This window comes from Lepidochelys kempii, chromosome 1 (assembly GCF_965140265.1).
Source record: "Lepidochelys kempii isolate rLepKem1 chromosome 1, rLepKem1.hap2, whole genome shotgun sequence".
Lineage (NCBI taxonomy): Eukaryota > Metazoa > Chordata > Testudines > Cheloniidae > Lepidochelys > Lepidochelys kempii.
In genome coordinates this window covers 13669688-13681365 of record NC_133256.1, presented here as the reverse complement: position 1 = coordinate 13681365, position 11678 = coordinate 13669688, and the positions used below count along the sequence as shown (strand labels likewise).

At 44.0% G+C, this 11678-nt stretch overlaps 1 protein-coding gene across 3 annotated transcripts in view; it reads left to right on the top strand.

Moving 5' to 3' along the window:
• Positions 1 to 3882: 3882 nt before the first annotated feature.
• WNT11 (Wnt family member 11) overlaps positions 3883 to 11678 on the top strand; it is a 32285-nt gene continuing 24489 nt past the window's right edge. Inside the window, exons 1-2 of one of the 3 annotated variants that reach the window (XM_073335059.1) lie at positions 3883 to 4147; positions 7148 to 7336. In XM_073335059.1, the coding sequence (XP_073191160.1) occupies positions 7266 to 7336 (71 nt within the window). In that variant the 5' untranslated portion in view covers positions 3883 to 4147; positions 7148 to 7265. The other 2 variants (XM_073335060.1, XM_073335061.1) reach the window with 2 other exon arrangements.

The following is an 11678-nucleotide window of genomic DNA, read 5'->3' as shown; positions in this document are numbered from 1 at the left end:
TTCTCATTTACACTAAGGCCTCTATACACCACTCCAGCAGAATAAAGGGGCCCTGGTGCACATGAGAATTACCCCCATTGTAACTATGTCACCTGGCTTTGCAGGTGGAGGGATATGAAAAAATACCTCCATTAAAAAGTCAAAACTCTAAAATATTTTCAAAATTGCTTTTTTTAATGCCATATGCAGAATACACAATAGTGCAGAAGAAATGTTTTACTGGCCCTCATGTGCAATGACCTCACTTGTAGCAAACAGCATCTTGCATGCATGCTGATAAAACCATTATACCACACCATCACAGTATACATAACTATGTCATATTAATAAACATTTACACAGTGCCAGGATTTGGCACAGTGCTTTGGAGATTTTAAAAAAAGGACATGGTCTCTGCTCTGGAAGAGTTCACACTCATAGGTCAGAATTCTGCAAATTCTTATGCACATGTTTAACTTTATCCATGCGAGTACTCCCATTGAGTGTTTGTTTTTAGGTGACGTGTGTGTGTGTGATGAACTATAGAGCCATCCACATCTGCATTGCTGGTTCTAATTCAGCCCAGGTCAGTAGTAACTAAAAGTTGTCAAAAAGAAAAGGAGTACTTGTGGCACCTTAGAGACTAACCAATTTATTTGAGCATAAGCTTTCGTGACCTACAGCTTATGCTCAAATAAATTGGTTAGTCTCTAAGGTGCCACAAGTACTCCTTTTCTTTTTGCGAATACAGACTAACAGGGCTGTTACTCTGAAACCTAAAAGTTGTCACTGTCTAATGGCTGTTTGGTGATCTCAGTTCAGTTCTAATAGTCAGGGATTCACATGAAAAACAACTCTCTGCAAAATTGTTAGGATCTTGCTGACAGTCTGCACAAGGGGTCAAGAACTAAATGCCCCTCTCCATAATAGGTTTGAGGCAGGTGGACAGAGTAATGTGGACAGCAGCTTGCATTGCTGTTGCACCTGTGCAAATGGATGACCAGAGAAATTCAGTTTCCAATCCAGCAACTTTTCTGTGTCCTTTTTTTAAAAAAAAAAAAATGTATAAAAATGAATCTGAAGATTCACAGAAAAATGACAATGTTCCCCACTTCCCAACCAACCCTTTGGGTATAACATGTATATTTACCAGGATATGCACTAAGGAGACTATTTGTCCTTCTTACCTGTGTGCTAATAATTTTTAGAGCAAAAAATAAATACTCTCCAGATATACAACATACTGGGGTTAGGTGTGCAAATCCCATTGAGTTTCTATAGGAGTGGGGTGTCCGACTCTCTTGGATCAATTCTCTCATGGATCCTTTTCTGAAAAACCTATGGAAAATACTGAATCAAGGTATCTTCCACATCTGTTTGTGGCCACAAGTCTTCTAGGAAATGTCAGAGATCTTCATGATAGCTCTGTGCAGCTTGAAGACATTAAAAATCCAAACATATCCAGGTAGCTCTCTATTGGCTACACATCTGAAGAGAATCCATATTATTCCATTGCAAACCATATGGCCCAAACTAGGTCCAAATCTACCTGAGAAAAGCAGGACTCAAAGAACTTCGATATTTTGGTAATAATGGCCCTGTTTCAGAAAAGCAGTCTCACTGAAGTCCATTTAAATACATGCTTAAATGCTTTGTTGAATCAGGGTCTAGAGAGCTGGTGTACACAGGAAAGTTGTTCCAGAATAAGGTGGGGTGTGAATTTAAAGTGCAAAACCTACTCCAGAATAGCTCCCCACGTGGACACTCTTATTCCAGAATTATTATTCTGTGGGGTAAGCTAAATCAGAGAATGGCAGTCTTATTCTGGGAGCTATTCCGCAGTAGTGACCCTGGACATTTGCCCTGTGGAGAATCCAGAACACCAACCTGTTGACAATCAGATCTGAAGATCTGCACATTTTTAGAGGACAGGAGAATGCCAGGAAGTTAGAAAAACAGAAGTCTCCATCTGTCATAGTGCCCACCTGCAACTACCGCCCGCTCCCCCAAAACATTTAAACAAACAAAAACAGACACCTTGTAAAGCTAGTGGCAGAATAAATAAATAAATAGGGTGGCTTTGGAAAGTTTGGAGCACAGATTCCAGATGCTTTTTAAGTCAGGTAGCAAAAATCGATAGTGATAATATGTGTTTAAATGCTGTATTTCTTCCTAAAATAAAGCCTGGTAAAAGTATCATCACATACAAATGCCTTTTTCTCAAGGAATAACTCTAGGACACTCTTCTCATCCTACTTTCAAACTCAAACTTTTGGTCCTAAGACCCCATGCAATGTGTTGTTGAGTATTCCTACCCCTCCCCATTCACCTGAAACACACAATTAGACTGAGCAAAAGGGCATGGATATTATAGCAGCTGAGAGCCTTTTTGTACCAATTTGTTCTGAATTCGGGGCAGACATGGGGGTTCCTAAATCCAGATTTGTCCTGTTCTGTAGGCACTTGAGGCCCGTTTGAAGTATGCAGTAATCTTAAACCCTCATCTGCTGAGACTGTCTTGAAAGAGAAAGAACCTGATGTAAAAAAAATTAATTAAACTTGCCGTGGATTAAAGAAAGATCAAATAAACGGAGCATCATGAAAGCTGAAGGTTGACAGTATGATTCAATAAAGCAGGGCACATAATATGCTTTTTATTCCAGCTGTCAAATTGCAACTTCTTAGTTTTATCAGAACAGGAAATCCAGTTAACAGACCTGTTCAGAACAACCAAATGAAAAATGTGGTTTGATTTTAGTTGGGAAGTCAGCCGTAAAGACAAGTAAACACTGGTCACCCTTTGTAAAGGTAACATTTAAGGTTTCCGGTTAAAATATTAACTAGTTATTGTTGCTAATCATTAACTATTCATTATAATAATGTAATAGCAATCTTAGTATTATTTCTTTGTAGTTCTTAAAACTTGTATTTGTAGAGATAGGTAATTCTGAATGCAAAAAAGACTACTGAAAAGTATATACTGCTAAAATATTGTGTGGGCTTTATCATTTTGTGCATCACCTATGTTATATGAAAAACAAATAGATATACACTTAATTAGAGCAAGTAGATAAAAATAAAAATAAAGGAAGTTACCAGCTTCATACACCCAATCTTTCCCTTGGGAAATCGACCCTTTAATCTCAGGGAAACTATGACAATTTGAACTAAAATGTGTTGTGGGTTTTTTGTTTTGTTTTTTTTATTGAACTTCAAATGTATAATGAACCGTTGATTATTAGGAATTATTGCATTACTGGAGTAGCAATTGTACTATGACTGTGACAAATTGGATTGAGCAGGGCTACTGTTTGGTGCAATACATGTGCAGAAAAGAGAGACTTTGGAAACACAATAGTCAAACTAGTCAGAACCTAATTCCCAGTCATCATGGAGAGGCTCATCTTTTTTTCCTCCTGACTTTAGCTGAAGCTTATCCTAGTAATTCTTGTTTTGCCAGTTCCCCAACACTCCTGTCTTTACCATAATGTTGTACTTAGTCCTTGTTTTGTAGGGCTTTCCAGGCAGATGACTAGGATGCTTTTATAAAGTAAACATTTCTAGGTTGGTCTGATTTGCCTTGATGATAAGATGAAGTGGAATCAGCCCTACAGAACTCCCTTACAAAGAACTTTAAAGTCCCTTCTCTCTTCTCTAGATCCTGAAACTACCTGCCGTCTGGTCTTAATCTTTTATTTACCAGGCGGGAGAAGGAGTGTGCGGTTGGGGGGGGGGGGGGGGATGATTGCTGAGAAAACTGGAAAATACACGTTCTTTTTTCTGAATAGATCAAACAGTCATTTGTCCTGTTTTAAGCAGTAAATCCGGCGTGCTTTGTTATGCTAATGCAGGCTGACATCACTCCACAGATCAAAGCCACTGGGACCCCATATAAGCAGGTTCTTAAGGCAGAGAGGGGCAGAGAGGCAAACTCACATTACCCGCTGCATCTTCACGCAGCCTTTCGCTTGTGTCGCTCGTCCCTTCCCCTCCCCTTCTCTGCCCACCCTTAGCGGAGTTTAACAGCGTTTACCTCCGGCTGACCTCCAGTGTTGGGATCTGGATCTACAGTATTTTGTCCGCCGCTGCGGTCGCCGCAAAACGTTGTGGTTGCTGGGAGAAGGGCTGTCGAAGGGGTCGAGGCGACGGGGCAGCTTTCCCGGGAAAGGTAAGGCCGGGGATTCTTGCGGGCGGGTATCGATTGAGTCATGCCTCGTCCCTCCCGCGTTGAGCCGGGTGCGGGGAGGAGGGTTTTTTCCACTGCGGCCACGGGGGCGCGGGTTTTGCTCCCTCCGAAGGCGAGGGCTTGAGAAGCGTTCCCACGAAGGAAGCGAAAGCGCCCGCGGAGGTGGCGGAGGAAAACCCGAGCACGCCCCAAAGCTCCCGACCAGCCCCGAGCTGGGCCAAACGGCCCCAGGGTGGTCGAGCCGGCGTCCCGCCGGGGGTGGTGGCTGCCGAGCCCCTGATGGCACAGCGGAGCGCTGCGAAGAGAAAGACGAGATGCCGAGCCGGAGTCCGGATGGTTCCGTGTTCAGGGGCCATTCACCAGGGACCGGCGGGCGGGTGTTGGCCTGGGTGCGAGGCGGGGGCTTGTTAATGGGTCCCGAATTGCTAAGGGATTGTCAATGGGGATGGAAAACACAGAGCCATGCCATCATTATGCTACATAGCTCCCCCTTTGCCTGTCTGGTTTCTAGCTTTCCAGCGTGTTTACCTTTGCCGCGTGTGTGGACACACGCAATCGGCTCGGCTGCAATGTACGGTAGAGGATCTATGCTGGAGCCCACGCCACACACGATCCCACGCCCTGGAGTTTGAAGCCCAGTCCCTGGTGGGCATGAATGGGGACAAGAATACTATAACACTTAAGCGTGACCCGGGATGTTTTTCTTTGCCTCTTGGCGGGCGAGCTGTGCTGTGAGTTTTAGGGAGAGGAACAGGTATCTGAGGTTTTGGGGGTGTTAGTTATAAGCCTTATCAGTTTTCTGTGGAGCGAAGTTTCTTCAGCGCGGACGTAGGCCGCCGAGGAAGCGGCTGCAAAAGGCGGCTCGTCTGAAGCGTACACGGGCAAAGCAAACCAGGACTTTGAGGAGAAAACAGGTCAGGTTGAGACAACAAGCCCCCTGCTGCTGGCTTGATCTAGGGCTCTTCGCCCTTGTAAACAACACGCCTGATGACTTGAATCACTGGTTTCCCCCTTGCCAATTTTCCTGAAGTTGTAAAAGTTAACCTGTTCCGGAGCTAGAGGCTGGAAATCCGATGGCAATGAAAAAGGATGAACCGGAGTGCTGGTCCGGACAGTGTCCGGTCTGGGCTGGAGGAATTCTGCAGAGCCGGATTAGACAGCGCCCTCCCGTTCAGGGAAGCTGTAAGAAATTTCACACTGAAGTCTGTGCCGTGAAGCAGCTTCAGGAGAGACAGATAAGGGGTCTGAAATAGCCCCCAGGCCGCCCAGTGCATGGTCAGGATTCAAGGGTGAAGGTTTCAAGTGTTTTTAAAAAAGATAAAAGACCCCGAAATAAATGTCTCGCTGTGCAGACGCAGGAGAGCGGGGAGCTTGCCTCCCTGCAGAAGCGGCGCGACCGCTGCTTGCAACTTCCAGTGACGGGTCAATATAAAAAAAAGGGAATAAAAATCGAGGCGGGTGAAATCCTGATCCTGTCGGCGCACATGGGAGTTTTGCCACGGATTTCAGCAGAGCCAGGATTTTCACTCCTAGCGCTGAAGATCCGCGTACAATGTCACTTTCCCGATAACAGTGTTTCAGGGACGGGATTCTTACACCAATGGGGACACCCTGAAGGAAAACCCAAAGTGCGCTGGGAATCACAGCAAGCACCCCGGGGGGAACTCGCACGTTTAAACGGGTTTCCACAGTGGAGCCCTCTCCTAGGGGATTAAAGAGTTGACCCTTCAAAGAGCGCAGTTTGGAAGAGATCTTCGGGCAGCCCCAGACCTGGGGGTCAGGCAGGCATCGAATTATCAAAATGAAGGGCATGATCCTTCCTCCCTCTGAATGCAATTGGCCAAGGTTTTCCGAAGTGACTGGTGATACCAGTTTTGGGGTGGCTGACTTGAGACACCTTCAAGAGGCCTGATGTGAAAGTGGAGGGGTGCTCAGTCATGACTGAAAATCAGATCTCCCTCTAATGTGTGTAATGGGCCTAATTTGGGCACCCAAATTTACTAGCCACTTTTGAAACCTTGCCCGTTGACTTTAAGAGGAGCAGAATCTGGCCTTAATTTGGTACACTTGAGAAAAACCGCTGGAGGTTAAGAAGAGAAGAAACCCCTCACTGTTGTCTAGAATGAATGATGGGAGAGAATCCCGATTGGTTTATTATTACCATTGTTATTACAGGAGCAGGGGTAGCCCCTGTCTGAGATAAGGAGGACTCTTGTAAGAATTTAGGAGTCATGTGCCTTGTTTGTTTAATAAAAAGCAGAGAAAAGAGGATCCTGGAGATCTTTTGTTTGCTGCTGGATGCTTCTTTGAGACAATTTTGATTGTAATGTTTCCTGGGGAGGCCAGAGTGGAGGGCTCTTCCTTGCGCTCCAGGTGTTTGTGTATTTGGAAGAAGCGAGAAGCAAAGTTAATGAGGTGAGAATGAAAGCAGGAGGGAAGGAACAAAACACAGTTGTTTGTAACAGATCAGACAGACTGAAACATTTGCAGAGCAAGGGCACCTCCATTAGTCAACACATGTGTGTTTAATGTGTCTTTTTTCAGAAATATTTTATATCTATCTATCTATCTATCTATCTATCTATCTATCTATCTATCTATCTATCTATCTATCTATCTATCTATCTAAAAACGAAGAGGATTAGCTAAAACAGGGACCTGAGATTTGTATTTCTTCCCTCCCCAAGCAGATTTACAGAACCTGGGGTGGGGGGAGGAATTGAAACAGGGAATGAAGTCTTGCCATATGCCGGGTTAACCAGAAACATACAATCAGACTATAACTCAAGTCATAATTCAAGCCATACGTTTCGTCTGTCTGTTGACTGTAAAGGTTCTATCAAGAAGAGAGGGGAGGGGAATCTGAACTTTTTCGTGATTCATAAACCACTCCTTTGCAATTCGGATGATAAATTTCTCTGTCACCAGGACTCACAACACTTGGGTCTTAACCATATCTTTGTGCTTTCTCCCTGATTTCAGGTTGCTGTGCTCCAAGAAGGAACCACATCTAAACTGAAGGAAATACATTGTTCAGAAATTCGGGAAGATTCCCCTTTAAAGAGTTGATTTCCTTCTGAAAGCGGGTGGCTGTGGAAAAATGAAGCTGAGTCTTGCAATATTTCTGTCTTTCATTTTACAGACTGGGATTTGCTCTGGAATAAAATGGCTGTAAGTATCTTTCTCTCTCTCTCGCTCTACATTTTTACGAGCAACACATTATTTTTTAAAAATTGTGGCATATTTGCTGTTGTATTACAGTCATAGCTTCAGGTATAGCACTGTTGGCTTTGGACACATTGGAAAGACATTTCAGGACTGATACTGCATTCCTTAGGGCACCACCAAAAGTCCCACTGACTTCAAGGAATGCAGGATCAGACCCACCACAACACTATGTATATGCTTTATTTCTAAAAAGTACATCCTTTGAGCCCAGTTCTCCCCACATTTACATCAAAGGAAGAACTGGACTAGCCTGACCCACTTAATGAAGTATTTCATGGCCATTTCTACCAAACGCTTTCCCACAAGGCACTGTATCAGGCATACCACAAAGTAGGAGTGATAGGGCCGGCTGTTAAGATAATGCTGCCAATCTCTAGCCAAAGGGAATAGCTGACAGATAGCATGTTTTTGTGAACCTTTTACCCTTAGGATTTTGAGAGCAGAGTACTGACTGTAAACTGGTTAGGGTTGTCTGGATTGGGTTTCCCCCCAGTGTAATAGCCTGGCATAGTGTGCAAACGGCAAAAGATCATTGACATATTTCTCCACTTAAATAAACAATCAATTAGTGGATTATCACCAAACAAACAAACAGACCCCTAGAACAGTCATCTGGTTTCATCCTCTATGCGGCTGGTGAATGATCTCTTGTTTTTATAGAATTTAAGGCCATGCAGAGGTTAAATGATGTGGGTGAGACCCGAATGATCTTTTGTAAAATAAAATGTGAAATGAAATGCAATGAAATTGTTGCCAGGTAAATCATCTGTATTCAGAACATAAGCTGTTTGAGGCTGGGTGTTTGTGATTAAGGCACTGGATGGGGACTCAGCAGATCGGGGTTCAATTCCTGGCTCTGCCACAGACTCCTCAGGCAAGTCAGTTAGTTTCTGTGTCTCAGTTCCCCACCTGTAAAATGGGGCTAATAATCCTTTCTTTCTCCCATCCTTTTGTCTTGTCTATTTAGACTGTAAGCTCTACAGTGAAGAGACTGACTCTTGCTACATGTATTCACACAGGTTAACATGATGGGGCCCCAGTTCCAGGGGGGCCTTAGGCACTATTGTAGTGCATCTAAAATTCAGGGTGCGATAATACCTATTAATATTGAAAATTAGGTTTTAATAGTATCAAACGTCACTTGTCTATGCAGTATGACTGGCTCACTGCTTATTAAGGGCCTGATTAACCACTTAAGCATGTCCTTAACTTTAAGCTTTGACTGTCAATGGTAATCCTTATGTGCTTAAAGTTAAGGACCTACTTAAGTGATCTGCTAAAGCAAAGCCCAAAGCAATACATCCATCAACTGCATTGGGAGTGTTGCCTGAGAAAAGAGTGTGGAGCGAGTGCTGAAATTAGCCTCCTGAAAGGCAAGAATTAGGTTGGTTTCAGGGAAATTCCATAGCAGTGCTATAACCAGATCAACACACCAGGAAGGCTAGAGGGGTCTGAAATAGCTCTGCCAGGAAAAAAAGGGCTTTCAGCATTTATGTTGTTAAACTTTTAGTTTTTGGGGGAGGAAAAAAATCAATCTAAGGAATGGCTTTTCTCTGTCAAATGGGTCCCCCTATCTGAATTTTAGTGCGGAAGATGAAAGTTAAGATTAAAGTGACATCTGAAGTATGAACTGCATGCAGATGCCCTGCTGTGCGCCAGTCACACCTGTTTGAAACCCGGTGGAAATCTGCACTAACTGTCTGAGTGCGCTTTTCATAAGTGGAAGGCAGCCAGCTGGGATTTTAGAAAGAACTATTTTTTAAATTCAAGTTATTTCCCCTCTCCATCTTCACCCCCCTCCCCCCGCCTTGTTTGTCTGCATCAGGATGGGGCAATTTGTGCTCAGTTACGCTGGTGTAACTCCCTGGAGTCACCTCTGATTTACACTGGTGTCAATGAGAATCATTTTGGACATAAAGGGCCACTCCCAGTGAAGCCAGTGGGATTTCCTCCTGAGTAGGGACTGCAGGGCTGAGCCCTAAATTACTCGGAGTTGATTTTGATTGTGCATTTTGATTTAAAATGTGATGTAAGGGCGGGGGGAAATCAAAGCTTTGTGGTAAGCTGTTTAGGGCTTCTATGCTATGTTTATACATCTGTTCATTAAAAAAAAAAGAAAGAAGAAAATGCAATGGAACATGAAAGGTAGCTATTTATTTTAAATTATTCTAATTATATTTATGGATACTGTGGGCCAGATACTCAGCTGGTATATATCAGCACAGGTCCACTGACTTGGCGTTCTGACATTTTACACCAGCTGAGGATCTGGTCCTATATGTATAAGGCCTGGACCTTGCAGAACAGTTACTTGCAAGAGAAACTTTGTGCTTGGGAGTAGTCTCATTGACCTCAAGAGGACTACTCATGTGTGTAAAACTATTTACACCAGCGTGGGTGTTTACAGGATCAGCTCTTTAATTACTGTGCAACCTTTTCAGAAACCGTTATAAACCCATAGGTTGTATGCAGTGTTGTAGCTGTATCCGTCCCAGGATATTAGGGAGAGAAGGTGGGGGAGGTAATATCTTTCATGGGACCAGCTTCTGTTAGTGAGAGAGACAAGCTTTCAGGCGTGCAGAGAGCTCTTTAGTTTGTCTCTCTCCACAACAGAATTTGGTCCCATAAAAGATATTACCTCACCCACCTTATCTCTCTAATACACCCACAGGGGAATTTTTGTTTTATAAACTAGTTTTTCCCTATAGATTCTTTAGACTGGGGGAAAGTTGTTGGGTTGTTTTGGTTTTTTTGCAAAATAAGATTTCATCATCAGAGAAGCTGTGTGCATTGTCTTGCTCCCATTGCAGCAGATGGGAGCGAGCTTTGCCATCGGTGTCAACCGGAGCCGCCTTGAGCCCTGCGTGTATGAACGATCTGCAAGAGCACGAGTTGCAAGGGGCCCTCCTGCACCAGGGCTTTATCGACAAGATTTGTGATCAAGCCTTGCAATTTTTCCAAGGAAGTGTGAGAATTGCCTAGGGGGCACTAATTTGCCGGCAAGCTACTTGTTCATAACTGTGACAAGCAAGGGGTGCACTAGAGGGCGCTCTGTGCAACTGCACATGTTGCATTGCACAGGCTTAGGACGGGAAACGCTCACAAATGCATTGAACAAGGTCCACTGAGTCTGCTGAGAGCAGCAAGACGCATCCCTCACGTTTCCTAATTAGAACGTTCACCCTTGTGTGGGAATTAAGTGGTGACTAGGCTTTGTATTGGTTTCAGAGTGACAGCCGTGTTAGTCTGTGTTCGCAAAAAGAAAAGGAGGACTTGTGGCACCTTAGCTCACGACAGCTCATGCTCAAATAAATTGGTTAGTCTCTAAGGTGCCACAAGTCCTCCTGTTCTTTAGGCTTTGTATTGTGCCTCTGCTGAGGGGGTGAATTTCACCCTAATGAAAGGACAAGTACAGAGGCCCAATCCTGTATTCATTTTGCATGTGAAACTTGCGCTCTAATCAGGGCTTACAAAACAGCTGCAGATTCAGGCCCAACCAACCATATTTTCTTCTTAATGGGTGCGATGTTTAAATAGGCTCTTTACAACCTATTCACTTGAGAGACTGAATGCCACACAGTAAATGGAGTTGTTGTGACACAAAGATGTGTTTTGTTGGCATTGCGACTTATCAAGTTCTCTGCGGTTTTCTCTTACAAAGATCTGTTTTTACACACTCCTGTTATTTCTGACTAATTTATCTCTGACTCAAGCTCCCTGGTATCCCATGTTTTAGTTATTTAAAATTTTGTTGCCTTGGGCCTGATTCTGCAGTCCTAACTCCTGTACAACTCTCAGGGTAAAATCCAGCTCCCATCAAAGTCAGTGGCAAAACTCCAATTGGTTTCAGTGGGGGCAGGATTTCACCCCCCACTGAGCACACGTAAAGACTGCAGGATTGGGCCTTTTCCACCTGCTGCAGACAGGTTAGTTTAATCACCTTCCAGGATTTTCAGATGAACATTTCTTTCAAGAGAGAAGGGGGGGAAAAAAGAACTTTGTTCTTCCTCTCAGTGGGCCTGAATCTCTCCTCCCACTGATGTAAATCAGGAGTAGCTCTGCTGTGGTCAACTGGTATAAGTGAGGGGAGAATCAGGACCATTGATGCCAATGAGTGAGTTGCATGGGGAAAAAACTACAGGATTGGGCCCTCAGAGGGAGTTTTGCTTTGAAGTTTGCTCTTCCCTTTTTAGCCGTGAAACTGCTCTGGGGCTGTTGATTTAAACCAAAGCCAGAGAGCTGTCCCTCGGAACCACCTCTTTGCTGTGCTTAGGAGAACTCTAAA